General features: G+C 43.1%; 3 protein-coding genes across 4 annotated transcripts in view; 2 read left to right on the forward strand and 1 right to left on the reverse strand.

Annotated features, from left to right (window-relative positions):
• Window positions 1-1,441: 1,441 nt before the first annotated feature.
• Window positions 1,442-1,949, forward strand: LOC115164738 (ribonuclease-like 3). The gene has a single exon (XM_029717500.1). It carries the CDS (start codon window positions 1,446-1,448, stop codon window positions 1,932-1,934), a length of 489 nt encoding a protein of 162 aa, XP_029573360.1. The 5' UTR covers window positions 1,442-1,445; the 3' UTR covers window positions 1,935-1,949.
• Window positions 1,950-13,830: 11,881 nt separating this feature from the next.
• gpc2 (glypican 2) lies at window positions 13,831-17,086 on the reverse strand. The gene is made up of 6 exons (XM_029725185.1): window positions 16,959-17,086; window positions 16,517-16,647; window positions 15,903-16,049; window positions 15,423-15,617; window positions 14,830-15,002; window positions 13,831-14,672 (listed from the first exon to the last, which is right to left on the reverse strand). Exons 2-6 carry the CDS (start codon window positions 16,645-16,647, stop codon window positions 14,401-14,403), a joined length of 918 nt encoding a protein of 305 aa, XP_029581045.1. The 5' UTR covers window positions 16,959-17,086; the 3' UTR covers window positions 13,831-14,400.
• Window positions 17,087-22,874: 5,788 nt separating this feature from the next.
• Window positions 22,875-26,346, forward strand: part of stag3 (STAG3 cohesin complex component) — a 51,886-nt gene continuing 48,414 nt past the window's right edge. For both annotated transcript variants that reach the window (XM_029725153.1, XM_029725161.1), the window contains exon 1: window positions 22,875-22,985. In XM_029725153.1, coding sequence (XP_029581013.1) covers window positions 22,893-22,985 — 93 coding nt within the window. In that variant the 5' untranslated portion in view covers window positions 22,875-22,892. The remainder of the gene's footprint in view (window positions 22,986-26,346) is intronic.

The following is a 26,346-nucleotide window of genomic DNA, read 5'->3' on the forward strand; positions in this document are numbered from 1 at the left end:
TGCAGCAAGGCACCCCCACAACATGATGCTGCCACCCCCGTGCTTCACAGTTGGGATGTTGTTCTTCGGCTTCAAGCCTCCCCCTTTTTCCTCCAAACAACGATGGTCATTATGGCCAAACAGTTCTATTTTTGTTTCATCAGACCAGAGGACATTTCTCCAAAAAGTACAATCTTTGTCCCCATGTGCAGTTGCAAACCATAGTCTGGCTTTTTTATGGCGGTTTTGGAGCAGTGGCTTCTTCCTTGCTGATCGGCCTTTCAGGTTATGTCGTTATAGGACTCTTTTTACTATGGATATAGATATTTTTGTACCTGTTTCATCCAGCATCTTCACAAGGTCCTTTGCTGTTGTTCTGGGATTGATTAGCACTTTTCGCACCAAAGTACATTCATCCCTAGGAGACAGAACGCGTCTCCTTTTTCTGAGGTCTTGGCTGATTTCTTTTGATTTCCCATGATGTTATGCAAAGAGGCACTGAGTTTGAAGGAAGGCCTTGAAATACATCCACAGGTACACCTCCAATTGACGTCAATCAGCCTATCAGAAGCTTCTAAAGCCATGACATCATTTTCTGGAATTTTCCAAGCTGTTTAAAGGCACAGTCAACTTAGTGTATGTAAACTTCTGACCCACTGAAATTGTGATACAGTGAATTTTATAAGTGAAATAATCTGTCTGTAAACAATTGTTGGGAAAATGACTTGTGTCATGCACAAAGTAGATGTCCTAACCGACTTGCCAAAACTATAGTTTGTTAATAAGAAATTTGTGGAGTGGTTGAAAAACGAGTTTTAATGACTCCAACCTAAGTGTATGTAAACTTCCAACTTCAACTGTACATGAATGTATAGTTAAAGTGGCTATGCGTATATGATAAACAGAGAGTAGCAGCAGCATAAAAATGGGGTTTTTAAAGACCAAATTAGGATTTCAATTATATAATGTAATTTATGTTTGCATAACTTATACAAAATGGTTTTGGAGTGTAATGACTCTACTTAATCTATCTAACTTTATCAAATATTTGACAAACGTTGATATTTTTGGTATATTTATCAACAATATTTATTTTTCCTTGTTTGACATAAAATACTGTAAAATCACCAGGAAATCATCTAAAAGTAATTTAAATGTATGACACCTGTTCATAAGTATTCCCACGCATAAATAGAGGCATATGTGATCGTATGACAATGTAATCAAGATCTGAAATGATTCTGTTCTTCTCAAAATACTATATCTGTTTGGGATTCTTGCTGTCAATTTGCAGTGAACAAATTTATTATTTTCCAGCCCCCTGACCACCCGAAAAATCGGACCACGGCTGAATGTAATTGGGGACCCCTGCCTTATGGTCTACACTGGTACAGTAATTAATAGTAATAGTAATATACTAGTAATAGTCTAACTTACCCCTCCTGTTTCTCCATTTAGTTGATGCCATGGGGTTCCTGAGGGCTTCCCTGTTCCTGGTGTTGATGTGTGCCACAGAGGTGGTACACGGTCAACCGGCCAACATTGAGTCTCGTTATAAACACTTCCTCCAACAGCACGTCAACGGGGATATGACGATACAGAAGTGTCAGGGTGTGATGGGCTACTTGGAGTTGACCAAGTCTGATAGCGAAAATTGCAAAGTAAAAAACACATTCATTAAAGCTAATTCAAATCAGGTCAGGGCCATTTGTACTGGTGGTGGCACACCTATGGGCAACGGTCTGTTTGAAAGCAATAATCACTTCCCTGTAGTCATATGTAAACACAAGTGTAAAAAGAAAATGCTATGTCAACACACTCATCCCCAATATGAATATGAGGGTTCTTCGTCCACCAGGAAAGTTGTCATTGCTTGTGAACGAGAATGGCCAGTGCACTATGGCGACATATTCTTATTGTCTAATTTAGCTGATTGCTATGAAGTGGTTCTCTGAATTAACTAATAATATGCCTAATTTGCCACCTGAATTACTGTATCCATTTTTGTTTTTCACTATGATGACAACACATTACTGGGGATTTTGGACCGATCTTCCTAGTTGTATTAGTTGATTAGTGTCCATTGATCTGCAAACACTTAATTATCTGAAAGAATTACCAAAATATGTCTCAGGGTTTGATTGAATTTCAGTCCATTTTAGTCTTTGAAGGGGGCATACATGATTGTTGGATATTTATGTCAAAGCTTGCTTAATTTATAGGCCATAGTCTCATATTACAGTAATGCTTAAAAGGACAGTAAACAAATGTAGCTAATTTCCAAACAAAAGAACAGAAGTGTTACCATAACCTTTGAACTCTCTTGTTTTCTACCACAAACTGTGAAATAAAATTCCAGATTAGGTTTAAATTTGTTTGATATAGATTTTTCACAAAATCTCCTAATACTTTGATATGACCATTTTTACTAACCAAAAACAGCTTGAAATACTTTATTGAGATTTGCAAATAAGATGTCTCACAATTTGGTTTCATAAAGTTAGAAAGTCACATGCATACCATAAAACATTGTTAAAATGTTTGAGGCAAACAATATATTCAACAAAAGGAAATCCCATTGCTTACAAAAATCTCTGAAGCTGGAGACTCATATCTCCCTCACTAGCTTTAAGCACCAGCTGTCAGAGCAGCTCACAGATCACTGCACCTGTGCATAGCCCATCTGTAAACAGCCCATCTATCGACCTACCTCATCCCCATACAGTATTTATTTATTTATCTTGCTCCTTTGCACCCCAGTATCTCTACTTGCACATTCATTTTCTGCACATCTACCATTCCAGTGTTTAATTGCTATATTGTAATTACTTCGCCACCATGGCCTATTTATTGCCTTAACTTACCTAATTTGCACTCACTGTATATAGACTTTTTGTTTTCTTTTGTTCTACTGTATTATTGACTGTATGATTTGTTTATTCCATGTGTAACTGTGTTGTTGTATGTGTCGAATTGCTATGCTTTATCTTGGCCAGGTCGCAGTTGCAAATGAGAACTTGTTTTCAACTAGCCTACCTGGTTAAATGAAGGTGAAATAAAAAATAAATAAATATAGATTTCAATAGGCTTTGTGTGTGGTGCTCCCACATAAAGCGGTTGCTTCATTTTCATGTGTATTTCTGCTGTCATTCCAGGTTCAACGTTTGACGTGACTGAATTAGCTGAAGTTGGCTAGCTATAAGTTACAATAACGTTATTCTGCGCTCTGGCACACTCAGACGAGAGTGCTATGAAATCGGAGTAGACAGCCAAAGTGAATTTACGAATGTGCCCTGGGTTGTGTCTTTAGCACATTAACCAAAAGGTTTTTGTCCAGACTATATCTTCTGGTGGAATAATTAAATTGCATGATTTTACTTATAAAAAATAATCTCTTAAAAAAAGATTACAGTAAAAGTGCAGTAACTGCAGTCAACTGTGGTATTTTGGATGTTGTAATTGCAGAATAACTACAGTTATACTGCAAAACGTTATTTTGGACGCAGTATTTGCAGCATACTGCAGTTATACTGCATTCTAACTGCAATCTTTTTTCGTAAGGGATGTTTTAATGAAAATATGTAATTGATTGTTATATTAATATGTTAGTAACAGTTTTATAAGGCACTCGAGGCAGTGCTGTATCATGAATTAAAAACTACTGAAGGAAGAGAATTCACATGAGCACCACAATGCCTAGTTCGTCTATTCTACTTCAAACAATGTGTATGTGTCACAAGATGGATTGATGGATAAGTGGGTGGCGGGGCTGGTGTGATCAGACTCAACTGCAACGCGTTGGCTAATCGGACAGGTAGCAGGGGAATGGCTGTAATTTCATTTAAAAGCCTTGTAGCATGGCACCTATCAAGGTTATTTCTGGCGTGACGCAAGAAATAAAGGCAGAGGATATAACTGAAGTCATCAATGGAGTGGTTGGTGCATGTCGATTGACCTGTATGGTGGACGGAGAAAAGAAGTTCACGTCATCCATGCTACTGTTCTTTGATGAAGAGTCTCTCCTTCTCATCTAAAGTTAGGATTCATGAGATACCCTGTAAGCGATTGTGTCAAGTGTGTGCAGAAGGGAAGAAAATCGTATGCCAGACGAAGGGAAATGCTGCATGTGTGGAGGTGAACATGCGCTTGAATTGTTGGAGTGCCCTGGTGAATGACAATGGGGTGGCAAGTGTGAGGAGTGTCCAGCGTGTCTCCTATCCAGAGGCGGTGAGAAAATTGGAAGGAACGAGTGGCGGCGAAGAAGCAATGGAAGTGGAGCCACCACTGTCATGGGTGTAAGATGGCACAGTGATGCCATCTGTTGGAAATGGTTAATTACTGCAACTCCAGTGTTTTTACCGGTGTGCTTCAGATTTTTATTTTTTTATTTCCCATTTATTTAACCACGTAGGCTAGTTGAGAACAAGTTCTCATTTACAACTGCGACCTGTCCAAGATAAAGCAAAGCAGACACAAACAACAACACAGAGTTACACATGGAACAAACAAACATACAGTCAATAATACAGTAGAAAAAGTATATTTACAGTGTGTGCAAATCAGGTAGGATAAGGGAGGTAAGTCAATAAATAGGCCATGGTGGCAAAGTAATTACAATATAGCAATTAAACACTGGAATGGTAGATGTGCAGAAGGTGAATGTGCAAGTAGAGATACTGGGGTACTGGGATACTGGGAGCGTTTGACAGTGTTGAGGGGTGGTCGTTTGACCGCAGACCCATTACGGATGCAGGCAATGAGGCAGTGATCGCTGAGATCTTGGTTGAAAACAGCAGAGGTGTATTTGGAGGGCAAGTTGGTTAGGATGATATCTATGAGGGTGCCCGTGTTTAAGGATTTGGGGTTGTACCTGGTGGGTTCATTGATCATTTGTGTGAGATTGAGGGCATTAAGCTTAGATTGTAAGATGGCCGGGGTGTTAAGCATGTCCCAGTTTAGGTCACCTAGCAGTACGAGCTCTGAAGATAGATGGGGGGCAATCAATTCACATATGGTGTCCAGGGCACAGCTGGGGGCAGAGGGTGGTCTATAGCAAGCGGCAATGGTGAGAGACTTGTTTCTGGAAAGGTGGATTTTTAAAAGAGTAGCACCAAGCTGAAACTGTATTCAGGCCAGTTCATGACCTCTTTAGGCCTGTTTATGACAGTGTGTGTTTTACGTGGCCAGAAACACACCCTTGAGTTTGAAACAGCTGAGGCTAGTCAACAGCCATTACTGTCAGGTTCTACATGCGAGCGCCTTGGGCTTATTAACTTCACCATCCCAGCTGATCTTAACATTATAGACAAAGTCCAGGATGGGCCCCTGAGCAAGGAGACACTCCTAAACAAATACCATGATGTCTTCAACGCACCGGTCGAGTCAGTTCCCGGCGAAGTCCACTTTGAGTTGGACGCAGCAATCCAGCCTGTCCAGTGTGCACCCTGCAATGTACCAGTGGCCATGAAAGCAGCTACGAAGGCTCAGCTTGACAAATACGAAGCAGATGGCCACATCATATCTGTCACCGAGCCTACAGACTGGATAAGTAATATGGTTATCGTCAAGAAACCAGACAAGCTATGGATATGCATTGATCCTAAACACCTCAATCGGGCTCTGCGACGTTCACATTACATTATGCCCACGTTGGAGGATGTTTTTACAAGCTCCTGAAGGCCAGAGTCTTCACGCTCGTGGACGCCAGAGATGCCTTCCTGCAGTGCAAGCTCGACGAGCCCAGCAGCTACATGACCACCTTTTGGACAGCCTGGGGCAGGAAGAGGTGGTTGAAGCTTCCGTTTGGTGTCTCCGTGGCTCCAGAGGTGTATCAGCGGAAACAGCACGAGCTGTTGGTGGAACTCAGTGGCGTGGAACCCATAGCAGATGACATCCTCGTAGTGGGCTGTGGGGACAGTGATGAGGAGGCAGAATGTGACCATGACGCCAAGCTGCTGGCCCTGATGGACAGATGCAGACAGATCAAGCTAAGGCTAAGCATAAAAAAGCTTCAGTTTAAAGTCCCAGAGGTCCGCTTTCATGGGCACATCTTGTCCTCCACCGGATTGAAGGCGGATCCTGAAAAAGTGAAGGCTGTCTTGGAACTGCAGAGTGAAATCAAAGACTATGTCAGTAAATGCACAACCTGCAATGAATATGCCATTGAGCAACAGAGAGAGACAATGATGTCCCACGAGCTACCGATGCGCCCCTGGCAGATAGTAAGTCTGGATCTCTTATAGCACAGTGGCAAAGACTTTCTGCTGGTAGTCAATCATTACTCAGACTTCTGGGAGTTTGACCTCCTCCCCGACCTCTCAGCAGAGACAACGGTCAAACGCTGCAAGGCTCAGTTTGCCCGCTATGGCCAGCCAGATAGGGTAATTTCAGATAATGGACCCCAATTCTCTGAATTTGAGTTCCAAAAATTTGCTGCAGAATGGGAATTAGAGCACGTCACCTCATCACCATGACACCCAAAAAGCTAATGGGAAGACGGAGTCGGCAGTCAAAATTGCAAAGAACCTCTGCAAAAAAGCTCTGCGAGAGGGCAAAGATGCCTGGTAAGCAATCCTGCAGTGGCGCAATACCCCGACAGAAGGCATGGATAGCAGCACGGCCCAGCGCCTCATGGCACGGCGCTTAAAAGCAGCTCTGCCAGTAGCAAGCACTCTCCTGGAGCCATGTGTGGTGACAGACGTGCTGGTGAAGCTATGTCACAGAAGACAGGTCTCCAAGTTCATCTACAACAAATCAGCAAAAGACTTACCCGAGCTCAGGGTGGGTGAAACGGTGCGAATGAAACCACTACCAGTGGACCGGACAGGCCTCTGGAGACTCGGATCCTGTCTACAGAAAGTGGCACCACGCTCCTACTTGGTCGAAGTGAATGGATCACTGTACCGTCGTAACAGGTTTGACCTTCGGATTGCTGAGCCAGCACCTACTCAGAACCCTGATGGTCATAGGGGTCGCATGACAAAAGACGGAATCCCAGAAATTCACATGGGGCCTGGAGCACTGGGCGAAGAGCCAGGGGATCATAGGTCGGCCGCTCCCTCGCCCATCAATACTCCCCTTAGACAGTCAGGTGACACGTCTGTGCGGGAACCCACAGTCCTCGCAGACAAGCCCCCTGTCTTTTCACGCTCCAGCCACCAAAAATACTTAATCTGTAGGTTTCCCATTAGGGATTGTTGAGAGAGATAAAAGTGAAGAGAGTATCAAAATGTGTTAAGTTGTTACCTTAAAAAAAAAATGTAAATGATCATGTTGGAAATTATTACTAGGTTTGATTTGTTAGTGAATTGACAGCTCCTGTTCTATTTTATAAAAGGGAAGATGTTATGGGTGTAAGAGGGCACAGTGGTGCCATCTGTTGGTAATTGTTAATTAGTGCAACTCCAGTGTTTTTACCGGTGTGCTTGAGATACCCGGATGTTTTGCAATGTACTGAACAAGACTGGTTACTCGCATCAATGCCTCTGTCTCGTCATTTAACATTCAAACAACAACGACCAGTGAAAGTTTCTCATCAACGCAGGGATAGTAAAATGCTACATGTTGAAAAGGTGGACTTCGTATTATTTATTGCATTGGCCATAAACTGTACCACACAAGCGGAGAAGTCTAAGAAAATTGGAATCATTGTGTACGCCGCTGAATGTTTTGTGGGTCTTCGTGAGTAATTCTTTTAAGTTGACGTTTTATTTTGTATGATGTCGTTTTCCCCCTTTCCTGGAATGTTTTTTAAAGTTTCTTATTGAATACCCCGACCAGCTGGTGGCGGTAATGGACCATTAACATTGGATGCCAACCCCGTTAAACCCCATCGAAGAAGTGTTCTGGGCTTGAACTTGAGCGGAGAAAGTCTCTGTGGGGATCGGGCCCCTATGCAAGTGGCCATGTGTTGTGTGATCGTACTAAACCAGTGTCTGGGGGACGAGAAGTCTTACTGGTGTAACAGTGTTGCTTCCGTCCCTCTCCTCGCCCCTACCTGGGCTCGAACCAGGGATCTTCTGCACATCATCGTTGGTACAATACACATCTAGGAACTTTAGCTCCGCCAAGTAATGGATGTGATTTTTCCTGTATTCTTTCAGTTTGATGGCGTTTGCTGTCTCAACTAAATACTGTAAAGTAACTTCAGTTTGATGACTTGATGGTGTGTTTGCAGGTGAGGCTGACAGGGTCATCTGCCTCTCAGTAATGGTAGGACTGCTCCTGCTGGCTCTGCTCGGCTTTCTGCTGTGGATGGTAACACAATGTGGAATACATCATCAAATCAAATGTATTTATAAAGCCCTTCTTACATCAGCTGATATCTCAAAGTGCTGTACAGAAACCCAGCCTAAAACCCCAAACAGCAAGCAATGCAGGTGTAGAAGCACGGTGGCTAGGAAAAACTCCCTAGAAAGGCCAGAACCTAGGAAGAAACCTAGAGAGGAACCAGGCTATGAGGGGTGGCCAGTCCTCTTCTGGCTGTGCCGGGTGGAGATTATAACAGAACATGGCCAAGATGTTCAAATGTTCATAGATGACCAACAGGGTCAAATAATAATAATCACAGTGGTTGTCGAGGGTACAACAGGTCAGCACCCCAGGAGTAAATGTCAGTTGGCTTTTCATAGCTGATCATTCAGAGTATCTCTACCGCTCCTGCTGTCTCTAGAGTTGAACACAGCAGGTCTGGGACAGGTAACACGTCCGGTCAACAGGTCAGGGTTCAGAACAGTTGAAACTGGAGCAGCAGCACGGCCAGGTGGACTGGGGACAGCAAGGAGTCATCAGGCCAGGTAGTCCTGAGGCATGGTCCTAGGGCTCAGGTCCTCAGAGAGAGAGAGAGAGAGAGAGAGAGAGAGATAGAGAGAGAGAGAGAGAGAGAGAGAGAGAGAGAGAGAGAGAGAGAGAGAGAAAGAAAGAATTTGAGAGAGCATACTTAAATTCACACAGGACACCGGATAAGACAGGAGAAATACTCCATATTTAACAGACTGACCCTAGCCCCCCGACACAACCTACTGCAGCATAAATACTGGAGGCTGAGACAGGAGGGGTCGGGAGAAACTGTGGCCCCATCCGACGATACCCCCGGACAGGGCCAAACAGGCAGGATATAACCCCACCCACTTTGCCAAAGCACAGCCCCACATCACTAGAGGGATATCTTCAACCACCACCAAGGCCGAGTATAGCCCACAAAGATCTCCGCCACGGCACAACCCAAGAAGGGGCGCCAACCCAGACAGGAAGACCACATCAGTGACTCAACCCACTCAAGTGACGCACCCCTCGTAGGGATGGCATGGAAGAGCACCAGTAAGCCAGTGACTCAGCCCCTGTAATAGGGTTCGAGGCAGAGAATCCTAGTGGAGAGAGGGGAACCGGCCAGGCAGAGACAGCAAGGGCGGTTCGTTGCTCCAGTGCCTTTTCATTCACCTTCACACTCCTGGGCCAGACTACACTCAATCATAAGACCTACTGAAGAGATGAGTCTTCAATAAAGACTTAAAGGTTGAGACCGAATCTTCGTCTCTCACATGGATAGGCAGACCATTCCATAAAAAAGGAGCTCTGTAGGAGAAAGCCCTGCCTCCAGCTGTTTGCTTAGAAATTTTAGGGACAGTAAGGAAGCCTGCGTCTTGTGACCATAGCGTACGTGTAGGTATGTACGGCAGGACCAAATCGGAAAGATAGGTAGGAGTAAGCCCATGTAATGCTTTGTAGGTTAGCAGTAAAACCTTGAAATCAGCCCTTGCCTTAACAGGAAGCTAGCACACTAATAGAAAGGCTAGCACTGGAGTAATATGATCACATTTTTTGGTTCTAGTCAAGATTCTAGCAGCAGTGTTTAGCACTAACTGAAGTTTATTTGGTGCTTTATCCGGGTAGCCGGAAAGTAGAGCATTGCAGTAGTCTAACCTAGAAGTGACAAAAGCATGGATACATTTTTTGCATCATTTTTGGACAGAAAGTTTCTGATTTATGCAATGTTACGTAGATGGAAAAAAGCTGTCCTTGAAACAGTCTTGATATGTTCGTCAAAAGAGAGATCAGGGTCCAGAGTAACACCGAGGTCCTTCACAGTTTTATTTGAGACGACTGTACAACCATCAAGATTAATTGTCAGATTTAACAGAAGATCTCTTTGTTTCTTGGGACCTAGGACAAGCATCTCTGTTTTGTTCGAGTTTAAAAGTAGAACATTTGCAGCCATCCACTTCCTTATGTCTGAAACACAGGCTTCCAGTGAGGGCAATTTTGGGGCTTCACCATGTTTCATCGAAATGTACAGTTGTGTGTCATCCGCATAGCAGTGAAAGTTAACATTATGTTTCCGAATGACATCACCAAGAGGTAAAATATATAGTGAAAACAATAGTGGTCCTAAAACGGAACCTTGAGGAACACCGAAATTTACAGTTGATTTGTCAGAGGACAAACCATCCACAGAGACAAACTGATATCTTTCCGACAGATAAGATCTAAACCAGGCCAGAACTTGTCCGTGTAGACCAATTTGAGTTTCCAATCTCTCCAAAAGAATGTGGTAATCGATGGTATCAAAAGCATAACTAAGGTCTAGGAGCACGAGGATAGATGCAGAGCCTCGGTCTGACGCCATTAAAAGTTAATTTACCACCTTCACAAGTGCAGTCTCAGTGCTATGATGGGGTCTAAAACCAGACTGAAGAGTTTCATATACATTTTTTGTCTTCAGGAAGGCAGAGAGTTGCTGCGCAACAGCTTTTTCAAAAATGTTTGAGAGGAATGGGAGATTCGATATAGGCCGATAGTTTTTTATATTTTCTGGGTCAAGGTTTGGCTTTTTCAAGAGAGGCTTTTTTACTGCCACTTTTTGTGAGCTTGGTATACATCCGGTGGATAGAGAACCGTTTGTTATGTTCAACATAGGAGGGCCAAGCACAGGAAGCAGCTCTTTCAGTAGTTTAGTTGGAATAGGGTCCAGTAAAGGTTTAGAGGCCATGATTATTTTCATCATTGTGTCAAGAGATATAGTACTAAAACACTTGAGTGTCTCCCTTGATCCTAGGTCCTGGCAGAGTTGTGCAGACTCAGGACAACTGTGGAAGCCAGAGGAGGTTGATGGGGGGAGCTATAGGACTGGCTCCTTGAATGTATTAATGGAACACAAACGCTTCAAACATGGAAAACACGTTTGACTCCGTTCAATTGAGTCCATGCCATTATTACATTACAATGAGCCCATCCTGCTGTAGCTCCTCCCACCAGCCTTTGGTGGAAGCTGAATATTGAAATGTCTTATCTTTTGTTTTGTGTTTACCCCAGCTACAAATAAAGTTGTCTATTTTATCCTGTTGTAGTGCAGATGCATCAAGTACCCTGTGGCTAAGACATACCACATCATGCATAAGAGCACAGAGGAACATCACCCCATTAGAGAAGACATATCTTTGGGTCCAACTGCATAGGCACAGGGACTTTAATACACTTCAATAAAATTAATTGAACATAATAGTGAAAAAGCTAATTTTAAGATTGTGTACGTACACCAATGTTTACAAGCTTAACAACTCTTTTGAAGAGCACCCCACCCCCTAAAAATACATAATTTCATGGTTTTCAGTGGTTTTCCCTTTTTTTTGTTTTTTAATGGTTGCATTGATATCATACTGTACCTCTGAATCTGTCTGACTGCCATGTTGATATTGATACAAATATGAACACTAACATTAGCCCCACTAGCAGCAAGAATAAAGTTACCAGAAGAGACTTGAATTCAGAAAACGTTAAAAATGGATTTACAGACACAATATTTTCCTGACAGTTTAATGAAACAGAGTAATCTATTTCCCAAAATTGTTACATCTTAAAGTTGTACTATCCTTTTACAGTAATGGAATGTGTTATCTTATATGGGAGTGTTGATATGAGGTCATAGTGATTCCACTAACAGACTAGAAACCAAAAGTTTGAATAAAACAATCGCCATCCAGTGACCACTCATTAATTTGAATTGTGCACTTTGATAGTCAAAAGCATCTATCATCGTTGAATTTAATAATGATGCTTAATTAAATAAACAGACAAAATCCATATTTAGACCTGGCATACATCACCACTCCCACACAGACTTACTATCCTAACGTACAAGGTTAAGAACCTTAGGAAACATACAATCCCCTCAAACAAGGGATCCTGCAATTGGTCATTAAAAAAAAGATGTGTGCTTGTATGTTCTCAATACATTATTGTATTAACCATCTTTACTTTTCTATTACACTTCTCTCTTTTTACACACTTTCATTACCTTTTCAACCTCTCGTCTTGAATCAAGTTGATCTGTCTCTACTTTGTAGAGCTTTTTCTATTAAGTTATGATTTAATACTTGCTGTAAGTGTTTGCTCTATGCTTGGTGGAGACTTGAATGTCGTTGGCTACTTTTTCTCATCTTTAACCAGTCTTGTGTCATATCAGTTTTATTGAAGTTCCCAGTCAAACATTCACCCTCGCTGTTGTGTTAGTAAATGAGACATTTAGGAAATAATTGTCTGAGGTACATTTAAGGTGGCTTTTCTTTAGGGTTAAGACACTCACCACACCTCCATTATACACTTTTATCAATCACACATTTCTTTAACACTCAGAGCTCATTCAACCAAGCGGCCATTGGGATTGTTGCTTTTTAGAAAAGTTCATACAAAAGTTTAGACTAAGAGCACCATTTTGTAACATCTATCAACACCCCATTCCTTTTTTTTTACTAGCCTTACTCAAACGATACAAAACCACACACACACGCTGCTCCCAACCTATCATGAGTCTCAGGTACAATCTCTCCACGGAAGATCTCATGGGAAAATTTGGACGAAGGCTGGTCCAGTGGCTCTCAAATATCCCTGGTTAATATCTCGCCTTCAAACAAAGACACATGAAATGCATGTCCAGCGGTGTGGTGAGGAGAAATTCAGTAAAAATGCTATTCTACATTTTCAATTGTTTCAAGGACACGTTATTGTAAGCTTTCTGACAGACAGTGCAACACAATCCTCTCCTTAATGCACTGCTCCCATAAAAAAAAAACATTGACTTTCTTTTAGTGTTATTTACACATCAGTTTGTCTGGTTTGAAGGAGACCTAAGCTTGTGATAAGCAACTGATCCCACAATGAAGTGGCGACTGATGAACAATGAAATGGACATTAACTTTACAACATGCCAATGTTACCAGGAGGTTGTCATCTGAGATGCACATTCCATAGAAACCAGCACATATAAGGGACCTCCAGGACCAGGATTTGGGGGAAATACTGCCCCTAACACTTCCAATCAATTCCTGCATCGAAATAAAACAACACTTATATCAATAAATAAATAAAATTACAAATAAAAAGAATAAATTAGCAATCACTTCAGGGCAGGCTCCACAAAATGGTGGCATGCTCTAAGCACATTCCTAATAAGACCCTGACTTTACCGTTTATCTTTTCATTCACTAGAAGTTCTGTTATACCTTCCACATCTGACTAAAGTATGTGGAGGCTTTAACATTAAGTTGTAATTTTATTGCTGAGTGGACAGTGCTCTTGTCTATTTCTATGGGCACAAGCACTGTCCATGACAAACTGTTCACACCCCTCTAGTTGGCAAAGAACATTTTTGCTATTTTAAAGCTCATTTCCTGTTATTCTACACATTTTGCCACGGGGTGGAGAAAATGTTGCAGTTTTAAAGCTAATTACCTGCAATTCTACACATTTTGTTCATGTAATACCTGAGGGACTCAAACATTACAACAAATTCAATGGGCTAAAAAACGTTAGCTGACAAGGGTTAGTTCAGGGCTGCCCAACCCTTTTCCTTGAGATCTACCCTCCTGTGGGTTTTCAGTCCAACCCTAATTTAACACACATGATTCTACTAAATAGCTGCTCAACAACACCTTAACTAGCTTAATCAGATATGAAAAATTAGGGTTGGACTGAAAACCTACAGGACAATAGATCTCCAGGAAGAGGGTTGGGCAGCCCTGGGTAAGTTGATCTGCAACTTGCACCACACAGTTTGGGAACCATTGGGATAGCCAATCATAGGAAATGTAACTTCCCTTGTGCTTGAATACATTTTCCACAAGGAGATTATTTTGTGCTGGATTCATGCACATTTTAGATTCAACTCCCCTCTTTCTCTTCTAGAATAAGCAAACGTATCTGTCATTGTGCTGATGATTACATAGGCACACTACACCCCTCCTCAACCCAACCTCAGCTGGGTCATATTCAATAGGCACCAAACAGAAGAAACTGCCTGAAACAAGATGGGATTGACTGGATTTATCCAATAAGAAATGCTTATTTTCATTTTGTGTTGTTTCAAAAGGTTTTTTTCATTATTTGCCATAATGAACACAACCCTGAGCTTCAGGCTGTAGTAACTGGCTATCTCCACATGGGGGCGACAGTGACCATAACTGACAACCAAAACAAAACCGCCAGCGAGAAGAAGGCTGGCCGGCTGACAGCTGAGATGGACCGTCCCTTGCTCCTGTTCCACTTTGATCCGGTTCGGTCTCTGACTCGAGGGGGCTTGATGGGTGTCTGGGGGTTAAGTGGGGGCTTACTGTAGGGAGGGGAGTAGGGCCTGTAGCCAGGCCAATCATCACTGTACCTCTCCCCTCCGCCGCCTGATCCACTGCCCTCTTCGACCTCACCTTCAGGGAGAGACATGATAACAGACAGACAGAGCGACAGACAGACAAAGGGCAGTTAAAGAGTGCAAATGTTGGGGGGACAGTAGTAATAGGATTAGAACAGGATGACGAACCAGTCAAAATATTTCTGTTTGGTGGGTGGTTGGGGGGGACTTACTGTCCATGAAGTCAGTGTCCTGTCCAGCCTGTGCATGTTTCAGTCTGTTGGTGGCTACTCTGAGCTCCATGATGAGCTGTCTGGTCCTCACGTCTGGCCTGGCCATGTCCACCTCTACCTCTGGGTTATTGATCTGACTCATTAGCCCATCACCTGTCACGTCAGGGAGGTACCTGATACACACACACATCAAAATGACATAGCTACACCACTGAAACTAATATCAATATGATAACAAAAACACTAAATATCAGTTTGATACATTCTTAGTTACCTGCTCGCACGCACAAATCTCCATCTTCTCTGTCCCTTGGACTAACATCCTCCTCCACATCTGTGTCTTATCGAACACCCACCTCCCCCTGGTCCACACCCACCTCCCCCTGGTCTGTCCATTCCAGCCTCACACCCACCTCCCCCTGGTCTGTCCATTCCAGCCTCACACCCACCTCCCCCTGGTCTGTCCATTCCAGCCTCACACCCACCTCCCCCTGGTCTGTCCATTCCAGCCTCACACCCACCTCCCCCTGGTCTGTCCATTCCAGCCTCACACCCACCTCCCCCTGGTCTGTCCATTCCAGCCTCACACCCACCTCCCCCTGGTCTGTCCATTCCAGCAGCGGTCCTCGTTGGTGACGTCGGCAGCCATGTTCTTGTCGTTGCAGATGGTGTGTGGGAGAGACACCCAGAAGCCCCGCATGGGCCGCAGTCGCTCCTTCAGCTCTGACACCTGGAGGCGGGCGGACGGAAACTGGTTGATGCAGGCTGTAAAGTAAACCCTTATATAGCTGTTGAACATATGGAGGTGGGAAGCTCATTTTAGCCACGTCGTCGTCATCAAACAAACTAGAACTTACTGTATATAAATGGCTGTTGTTGAACATATGGACAGAGAGAGCTAACATGGGCATAAACTACAAAAATAATTGGCTTGAATATTAATTGCAGGTAAGAATTAATCTTTGCCACTCCATCTCCTCCCCCCCTTCTCTTCCCCCTCCCCTCTCTTTCCTCTCACACCTCACTCTCCTTTTTCCTCCTCTCCTTTCCTGATCTTCCCTCTCCCCTCCTACCAGTCGGTCCAGGTTGGTGCCTGCAGCAGTGGTGGGCTTCTCCTCAGGGCTGAACGTACGGAAGGGTCTCCTGTTGCCCCCTGACTCCTTGGGGGAGCGCCGAGAACGGCCCGGGGCCAGTCTGGGACTCCCACAGCCCTGGAACACCTAGTGCCAAACCACAGAGATAAAGCTATGTATCTATATGGATGTATCTCTGCAACAATAAGGGTGAAACATGGATCTAAGAAAAAAATAGCATCCCAATATTATCACGTACGTTAATAATGGTAGACAGTGGATACTTAAACTAAGAACAATATATGGAGAATAATATGATAACTAGTAAAATTGCACTATGCAGTTTTTACAGGTACTTCCACAATTTGATCAAGCAAAACAAAGGGGTTTTGGACCCAAAATGGTCTTCCATGGGCAGTAATACAACTGTTAAACATTAAGTCTTGTTTCAACCTAGGATGACAGCCGATGTGCATCTTATCAGCCATTCTATTATCTATATTCTATGATGTACATTCTATGATGTACATTCTATTGCACTGTGGATATATAGCACATTCTTATAATATCCCTCCATCCCCTCCTCCTCCCTCCATCCCCTCCTCCATCCCTGCCTTAGTGGAGGTGGCGATGCTGTTCTCCTGCATGTGCATGATGGCTTCGGACACTTTAACAGAGATGGAGTCTGCAGCCAGCTCCATGTTAAAGGGCCCCTCCAGCTTCTCAGATACTTGATACAGAGCATCTGACAGAGTAGAGAGATGAAAGATGGAGCATTGAATAAAAGTGTGAAAACAGAAGGATGAAGGTAGGAAAGGGAAGAGATCTAATAAGAAAGATATACATTTTGTTTTTTATGATGGGTGCAATGTTCAAAACTTTAGATAGAAATGCAACGTATAGAATAGGCATGACTCATTTATTCTGTAGAATAGAAATGCAAGTAGGTTCTATACAGTACATTTCTACATGCATCAGGTTTAACATCCCACTCGACCGAATCAGCCCAACAAAAGCCACCCACCCCCCTAATGCCCACCTCCAATCTCCACTCACCAATGAAATTGTTCCACTCAGTGTCCAGATCGGCTGTATTGGCCAGGCAGCCCTTCAACACGTTAAGGCAGAGGGCGTGGCAGGGGCGCAGGGAGGGCATGCCTCGACACAATGGGCAGTACCACTGACGCATCAGGGCACGCACACACCCCGCACCAGCACTCAACTGGAGGAGGAGACAAAGAGCAGAAGGTGTAGGATGTTAGGGAGATCAACGGAACCACTAAAAGCAGACCAATAGAAGAGAGTATTCTTCTTAATATAAGTGCACGGCCACATACACACAGTGTACCTTTGCTGCCTTGTTGACAATGTCACGGCCCGTGGCCAAGCCTTGAACCAGTGCTCTGGCTGCAATGAATGCCCTGGACACCTGAATGAAAGAGATCAGCTAATAACTTCTGATACAAATCTACTCTACTGTATATCAATGCACTCAGCTCATTGTTTTCAAATAGTTCTCTCTAATACGATCGCCTATGTGCTACTGTAACGTTATCGTTGAGTTTCAGTGGTAATTTGAATGACTTATCACACCGGCTTCTTTTGTTAATTATGGTGACAAACATTACAAATCGGACCAACTTAGAGGGATAATTCAATCAAATTACAAAATAACATATTGGTTTTCTTACCCTGTAAGCAGTCTATGGACAACGTAGTACCAGTCTATGCTTTGGTTTTGTTAACCCAAATTCCAAAATGACATATTGGTAAACTATGCCTTTAATATTATTAAATATGAATGATGTTAGTTTTCAGTTGATATACCAACCAAGTCTGCCTGACCTGTAAGCCTAGTTTCCGGGGCAGGTCCCCAAAGGGCTGCAGCTGCTCTGCATGTTTGTTGACACACTCCAGGTACTCGTCACTGAACTGGTACTGGGGGTTGACCAGAGAGAAGACCCGCTCCACCAGTCTGGACCAGAACTCTGACAGCACCTCCGTCAGGCTCACACTGCCCCCTGTAGACAAAAGAGGGAAACACTTAGCAAAATAAATAAAAAATTAGCATTTCTTGTTGGATAAGTCCAAGTACTCATTCCCTGTTTCAGTCAGTTTGGTGCCTAATGAAAATGGCCCTAGGTTAGGTCAGTCTGTTTCTACTTGTTCAGATAATTTGTTGTCGTCTTGTCAAACAAGGCAAAGATGTAGCATTGTCGAACTGATGAGACGGTGAGGGAAATGTACCATAGTGACACAAGTACACAAATGCAAAGTCCAACACGAGAGAGAGAGAGAGAGAGAGAGAGAGAGAGACCCCATTAACCTGAGTAGTATCGACGGAGCTCCACAAACAGCTCCTGGAAGACATTGGCATTCTGGGTGAAGAGGCGCCCGTAGGTCTTAGTAAACATCTGATTCATGGACTTTTCAGACAAGTCTATGAGCTCCCTGAAGAACTCTGAGAGAAGAGAGGAAGGAATGAGACAGTCAAAAGCACGATACGAGGTAGACAAGTTCATAGTCCGACACCACTGGGATTCAATACCACATTCTCACCAGTTCTCCACACCCCAAAGAATTCAGTACCACTAAACCACAAGTTGTTGTGATTCAGTGGTTGCACTGGCAGTTACTCAGGTCTCAAGAACCATTGTCAAGAATAAGCTAGCTATGACTAGCTGATCCCCACTATAGGATATTAGTCTAGCAATAAAAGGTACTTTTAGCCTTCTCAATAGAACATTTTACATACCACTCCTCAATGTTGTCATTTTACATCACACTATTTAAAGTGTTCCCTTATGCATCCTTATTATGATTGGATTTGCATTCCAGCTCACCGTCAAACTTGTGGTGCCTCTGTGTGAAAGTTGTGAGAAGGAACTGGCTGGTGTCGTCGATGGCCGACAGGAAGTCCGTCTCACTTTGGTGGGCCAGCGTTTCCTCCATCTGACTGGAGCAGCAGGTGTAGTCCTGGGGACACAGACGCAGATGCTCGCCTGGACCAATAGAAAAACAGACAGGGTCAGATGCGAGCCAATGACAGACGTGGACAAGAGGTGTGTGGGCATATTTGGTAGTGTTCATCTGAAACAATGGTAAAACAAGACGGGATCAGATACGAGCCAATAAGAGACTGGGACAAGAGGCTTGTGTGGGCATATTGAGGTGTTCACCTGAACCAACGGTAAAACAAGACGGGATCAGATACAAGCCAATCAGAGACAAGAGGTGTGGGAAGATGCACTAATGGTGAAGACCAAAGGATACAGCAGCGCTTGCTTTGACGTCATCAGCACTGTGAAGTCAACTTATGGTTATGGTTTAGGGGAGACATTTAGGCTACCTCAAATAAATCAGTATTTTTACCTCCTTTAGAGATAGTATGAAATGAGAGGGGGAGACGTAGAAAGAAGGGCTGATTCGCACCCACACTGACGGTGATGCATATGTGCTTGATGCGACCGCGTTACCTGCTAGACCAGCCTCAAACAGGTTTCTTCCCAAAATGACTTACCACCACTGCATATAAATGAGCAATGTATTAGGGCTTTGGTGATAACAGTATCACAATATTTTTTTTACATGGATTTTTTTTCTTTACATGAAGAAGACCAAACTCTTTGGTCCTTTAAAAACGTCCTCCATGTAAATATTGCGTGCTATATCTTGGAAAGTAAATAAATGTGGATGACAACATAATGATGTTGGTTTCCAACATTAGGGCTGTTTTACTAAAGAAGTTAAGTCCACTTTGTGTTTTGTTTCCTTGCCACGATACTAACAAGTATCCCCCAGCTCTACAATGTATCATATGAGAACCACCGCATAATCAAGAACTGATCATTCTACCCTGATTCTACCTTTATTGGAAAATGTCAATTACCCTTCGTTGTGTCATGCTACCATGATTTTTCAAATGCTTTCATTCAATATAATAGCTCACAAAGTAGGCCTACTGTGTTCATTCATTGAATGTCTATCAGTTTAGAACACACACCAACTCTACCAATGTGGCAGTGGTTCTTCTGATCAGGCAGATATCCTTCTTCGTAATCTGTCTGTCATTAATAGAACCTTATTAAACATAAGGTAGTAATTGAAAATGGGCATTTATAAACATGAATTATTAAAACACAATCCATGGTTGCATCCCAAATGGCTCACTATTCCCTATATATCCATGGTTGTATCCCAAATGGCTCACTATCCCCTATATTGTGCACTACTTTCGACCAGGACACATAGGGAAATAGTTAAAAGTAGTGCACTAGATATGGAATAGGGAGCCATTTGGGACGTAACCCATGTCTTTGTTCACCAATACCCAGGTTGGACTTATAACATGACCGGCGGTAATGATATGCAAACATTAACAACCAGTAACAAGTCGGCAATCTCCAATGTCTCAACGTGGGTGGAAAAAACATCTTATTGAGGCAAACATAATATTACTCCATGATACCTACACCTGATTCTTTTTCCTCTGAAAAACTTGGAGTGAGGATCCCAACGCCAACCTTTTATTTTTGGCTCTAGCTTTGATTTCTCCTCTGTCGCTCATTACCAGCCCTCTCTCATTCCTCCAATTCTACTCTCCCTCTCATCATCCCTCCTTCTCTCGGCCATCTGCTCCCCTGGCCCACGGGACAAGAAGAGCCAAGACCCAGACAGAGAAAACCAGACACACAGACACAATCAATATTGCAGTTCTCACATTCAGCAATCACATATAGCCTACAGTCGAACCACTCAAACAAACCCTCATACATACGAAGGCGTGCAAAGCAGTACAACAAAAATCAACATTTGCCACCCAAATGTCACTTTAAAAAGGGGCAATCAGCAGTTGCTACATACATTTTTGGACTTACAAATGAATGATATGTACCCATTGATTCTTGAAAATTATAACTTAAAAATGCCTCATGAGCTTAGTTTAACTGTCATCCCCCATTAGAACCAAAAATACACTACATGAACAAAAGTATGTGGACACTGGCTTGTCGAACATCTCATTCGAAAATCATGGGCATTAATATGGAGTTGGTCCCCCTTTGCTGCTATAACAGCCCACTCTTCTGGGAAGGCTTTCCACTAGATGTTGGAACATTGCTGCGGGGACTTGCTTCCATTCAGCCACAAGAGCATTAGTGAGGTCGGGCACTGATGTTGGGCGATTAGGCCTGGCTTGCAGTCAGCGTTCCAATTCATCCCAAAGGTGTTCGATGGGGTTGAGGTCAGGGCTCTGTGCAGGCCTGTCAAGTTCTTCTACACTGATCTCGACAAACCATTTCTGTATGGACCTCGCTTTGTGCACGGGGACATTGTCATGCTGAAACAGCAAAGGGCCTTACCCAAACTGTTGCCACAAAGTTGGAAGCACAGAATCGTCTAGAATGTCATTGTATGTTGTAGCGTTAAGATCTCTCTTCACTAGAACTAAGCGGCCTAGCCCGAACCATAAAAAACAGCCCCAGACCATTATTCATCCTCCACCAAACTTTACATTTGGCACTACGCATTCAGGCAGGTAATGTTCTCCTGGCATCCCGGATTTGTCAGTCGGACTGCCAGAAGGTGAAGCGTGACTCATCACTCCAGAGAACGCGTTTCCACTGCTCCAGAGTCCAATGGCGGCGAGCTTTACACCACTCCAGGTGACGCTTGGCATTGCACATGGTGATCTTAGGCTTAGGTTGTTAGGCCATGGAAACCCATTTCGTGAATCTCCTGGCAAACAGTTCTAGTGCTGACGTTGCTTCCAGAGGCAGTTTGGAACTCGGTGGCGAGTGTCGCAACCAAGGACTGATGATTTTTACGCGATCCAGCACTCGGCTGTCCCGTTCTGTGAGCTTGTGTGACCTACTACTTCACAGCTGAGCCGTTGTTGCTCCTAGACGTTTCTACTTCACAATAACAGCACTTACAGTTGACCGGGGCAGCTCTAGCAGGGCAGAAATTTGACAAACTTACTGGTTGGAATTATATGCACGTTGATAGTCACTGCGCTCTTCAGGAAGGCCATTCTACTGCCAATGTCTGTTTATGGAGATTGCATGGCTGTGTGCTCAATTTTATACACCTGCAAGCAACGGGTGTGGCTGAAATAGCCGAACCTACTAATTAGAAGGGGTGTCCACATACTTTTGTGTGTGTGTAATTTTATATAAAAGCTTCTTTTACTCCAACTTTTGTAAACAAATAAAATGTAAACAAAGACTATATAGCCTCAAAACATAGATAAAACTATAATTTCGATATCATGGATGGTTAGTCCTTGCATCCATAGCTCTGTCTATGAATTTGGGAGTGATTACGTTTCTCCAGCCCCTTCCCTCAGCTTTTTACGGAAACAGGGGCGGGGACCCTGTTTTGTTATTGTTTCCTAATGCACGATTGCCGCTTTAAATATCCACAGCTCACTATCTTTGTCTGTTCTCTCACTTGAGCTCTCACACACACCCCTTGACAATGTCCCATGATAACGCAACAACTAACAGCACTTCTCAAGTGTCACATGCACAAAACATTAATTATAATAAATGCAGTCTTCAAAAAAATAAAAAAAGGTTGATAATGATTATTTTCTTTCAGTCATTCCCAGATCAGTCTAAAACAGCCATACTAATTAGGGGCGAGGCTCTTTGTTACACACCGGCGTTAGCAATTTACTCATCCCATAAATAAGCCTTCCTGACAGACAAACCTGTTAATTCTCAATTTCGCTTTGTTCAGCAGTTTCTATCACATGGCATATTATCCAGTAAGGCTATACCAAGCGGTCTCTCAAACCCTTCATGTTGCGTAAAATAACATATAGCCTACGTTTGATTCTTTTTAATCAATAACCACCAGTTTACTTTGAATAGCCCGTCTTACCGGAGATTTGAGTCAGCGGGGCAGTGTTCGTACTGTAGCCCTTCTCTGCGTACACATGCCGTGTCTCCGAGCAACTCCTACTCGCTGTTACCGGGCCCCAAGTCCATGACAGGGCAGCCAGCGTGCAGAGCAACACCGGGGGGTACTTCTGAGCGTATAGCCGGGAAACCATCTTCCACTGTGACAGTGTCACTCACGGTAAATAGGCAAATTAATGGTTGACAAAAGATTGGCGACCAGGCAGCTCAAAAATGACAAAAGTAACGAGATACAAACTAAGACTCTAAGGCAAATAATCCCTCGAAAAATCTATGGAATTATCTCCAGTTCCCCATTTTGTCTGTGAAAAGAAACACCCCAACAACTTCCAAAGATCAACTAGTCTATATTTTTTCCAGAAGAAAAATAAATAAATTGACAATTGGTCTGGGTGCCGTGAATAAATGAGCGCCTGGTTTGTCGGGTGCTCAGGTCCCACCTGGTGTTTTCTCCATCCCTTGTCTAGCTATCTGCTTCAGAACAATGAGCGGTGCAGCACGAGGAGGGCCGAAAGGGGTGAGGTGCGGCCATAGGGGGGCTGTTATAGCAGAGCCACCGCAAGGTCCTAAATTCGCAACCGCCAGACTGAACTATTATTTGGAGCTACTACAACCCCATGCGAAAAATTAATCACCCTTTTCTACATAAAAAAAACACACAAATCTATTTGCAGGCACACAATTTAAATAGACACGAATCAAAATCTCGCTGTTCTAAGATTTTTATAAGTTTATTGACTTGCATACCTGAAGAATAATGAATCTCATATTTGCGTTTCTGAAGGTCACATGCAAAATAATGTTGTCCAGCCACCAGACAGTTTTGTAAATTGGGTATGTCATACAAGATGCAACCGTTTCCATGGCCAGCAAGTAGGTCTATTTACAGAAAAATTCATGAAATCCATTGGCTAATGCGAACAGGCTTTTCCATTGAATTGTTATTTTTTTAAATTATTATGAATTGCTTGACTACAGTAACAAACCAATGCAAATGTGATCAGCAGTCCAGTACTAACACTGGCCCATTAAATGTCAATTGAGAGCTATATTACCTCTTTCATGATAATTTGAGCCCCTATGGGCCTCCAGAATCCAGATGTAGCCTATTGTGAGAAAGACATAATAGCCAAAGATGATTCCATCTTCAACATGAACATTCTGCATTCATAGTGTTGTACATGAAATGTTATAATCAAAGTAGCTAACACATGACCTGGTATGAGCCAGTGATCATACAGTGGGGGGAAAAAAGTATTTGATCCCCTGCTGATTTTGTACATTTGCCCACTTACAAAGAAATGATCAGTCTATAATTTTAATAGTAGGTTTATTTGAACAGTGAGAGACAAAATAACAACAAAAAAATCCAGAAAAACGCATGTCAAAAATGTTAAAATGATTTGCATTTTAATGAAGGAAATAAGTATTTGACCCCTCTGCAAAACATGACACTTGGTGGCAAAACCCTTGTTGGCAATCACAGAGGTCAGACGTTTCTTTTAGTTGGTCACCAGGTTTGCACACATCTCAGGAGGGATTTTGTCCCACTCCTCTTTGAAGATCTTCTCCAAGTCATTAAGGTTTCGAGGCTGACGTTTGGCAACTCAAACCTTCAGCTCCCTCCACAGATTTTCTATGGGATTAAGGTCTGGAGAGTGGCTAGGCCACTCCAGGACCTTAATTTGCTTCTTCTTGAGCCACTCCTTTGTTGCCTTGGCCGTGTGTTTTGGGTCATTGTCATGCTGGAATCCCCGGCTGAGGGAAGGAGGTTCTCACCCAAGATTTGACGGTACATGGCCTCGTCCATCGTTTGATGCTGTGAAGTTGTCCTGTCCCCTTAGCAGAAAAACACCCCAAAGCATAATGTTTCCACCTCCATGTTTGACGGTGGAGATGGTGTTCTTGGGGTTATAGGCAGCATTCCTCCTCCTCCAAACACGGCGAGCTGAGTTGATGTCAAAGAGCTCCATTTTGGTCTCATCTGACCACAACACTTTCACCAGTTGTCCTCTGAGTCATTCAGATGTTCATTGGCAGACTTCAGATGGGCCTGTATATGTATTCTTGAGCAGGGGGACCTTGCGGGCGCTGCAGGATTTCAGTCCTTCACAGCGTAGTGTGTTACCAATTGTTTTCTTGGTGACTATGGTCCCAGCTGCCTTGAGAGCATTGACAAGATCCTCCCGTGTAGTTCTGGGCTGATTCCTCACCGTTCTCATGATCATTGCAACTCCACGAGGTGAGATCTTGCATGGAGCCCCAGGCCGAGGGATATTGACAGTTCATTTGTGTTTCTTCCATTTGCGAATAATCGCACCAAATGTTGTCACCTTCTCACCAAGCTACTTGGCGATGGTCTTGTAGCTCATTCTAGCCTTGTGTAGGTCTACAATCTTGTCCCTGACATCCTTGGAGAGCTCTTTGGTCTTGGCCATGGTGGAGAGTTTGGAATCTGATTGATTGATTGCTTCTGTGGACAGGTGTCTTTTTTACAGGTAACAAACTGAGATTAGGAGCACTCCCTTTAAGAGTGTGCTCCTAATCTCAGCTCGTTACCTGTATAAAAGACACCTGGGAGCCAGAAATCTTTCTGATTGAGAGGGGGTCAAATACTTATTTCCCTCATTAAAATGCAAATCAATTTATAACATTTTTGACATGAGTTTTTCTGGATATTTTTGTTGTTATTCTGTCTCTCACTGTTCAAATAAACCTACCATTAAAATTATAGACTGATCCTTTCTTTGTCAGTGGGCAAACGTAGAAAATCAGCAGGGGATCAAATACTTTTCCCCCCCACTGTACGCCTACAATCCAGTCTACCACAGTGTTGAGTTGGCCTGGGCCTTAGTACACTTGCTTGAATGGAGGAAAACATATTTTTAGGTCTGGTGAAGACCTGCAAAAGGGGGTACACTTGTGTGTTTTCCTGCCAGCACTGCCTGTGAAACAGATGTTACTTTTCAACCACCCCCAGGCATTCTTTGCCTTATTCCGTTATTGATCAGTATTGGTGAATAGGCTAAATGGATGTAGGCAGTGGATAATTTAAAGCAGTAATCATTTTAAGTAATTTAGCAGACACTCTTATTGAGAGCAACGTACAGTAGTGAGTGCATACATTGTTGTACTGGTCCCCCATTGGAATCAAACTCACAACCCTGTTGTTGCAAGCACCATGCTCTACCAACTGAGCTACACAGGGCATAATATATGAGACTGTAATATACAGTATCAAAAGATTATCCTATCAGAATTACAATAATTTCTTTATCCTATTAAAAGATATGCAGACTCTAAAAGTATGTTGAAAATAGCACAACACAACCAGTATATTTTTTCTTTTGTAGTTGGATGTGAGAGTTTGTGTTATAGACATAGCCTATGTTGAGAATTAATGGGGTCGTATGGTAACACAATCAATGCCTATATAATTCCAAATCGACTTTTCAAAAGTGTTAGGTTGTACTTTTTTAACGGAACGTCCCTTTTATATATCATTAGCGCTGACATATGGT

The sequence above is a fragment of the Salmo trutta genome, chromosome 3 (genome assembly GCF_901001165.1).
Source record: "Salmo trutta chromosome 3, fSalTru1.1, whole genome shotgun sequence".
NCBI lineage: Eukaryota > Metazoa > Chordata > Actinopteri > Salmoniformes > Salmonidae > Salmo > Salmo trutta.

Excerpts from the sequence above, each read along its gene's own strand:
- gpc2 (XM_029725185.1), bottom strand. The coding sequence starts at position 16,647 with ATGCTCTGTATCAAGTATCTGAGAAGCTGGAGGGGCCCTTTAACATGG. Across the intron at positions 15,618-15,902 it reads GCACCAACCTGGACCGACTG|CTATATAAGGGTTTACTTTA; the intron begins GTAGGAGGGGAG and ends TATGTTCAACAG. Across the intron at positions 15,003-15,422 it reads AATGGACAGACCAGGGGGAG|GTACCTCCCTGACGTGACAG; the intron begins GTGGGTGTGAGG and ends TGTGTGTATCAG.
- LOC115164738 (XM_029717500.1), top strand. The coding sequence starts at position 1,446 with ATGGGGTTCCTGAGGGCTTCCCTGTTCCTGGTGTTGATGTGTGCCACA.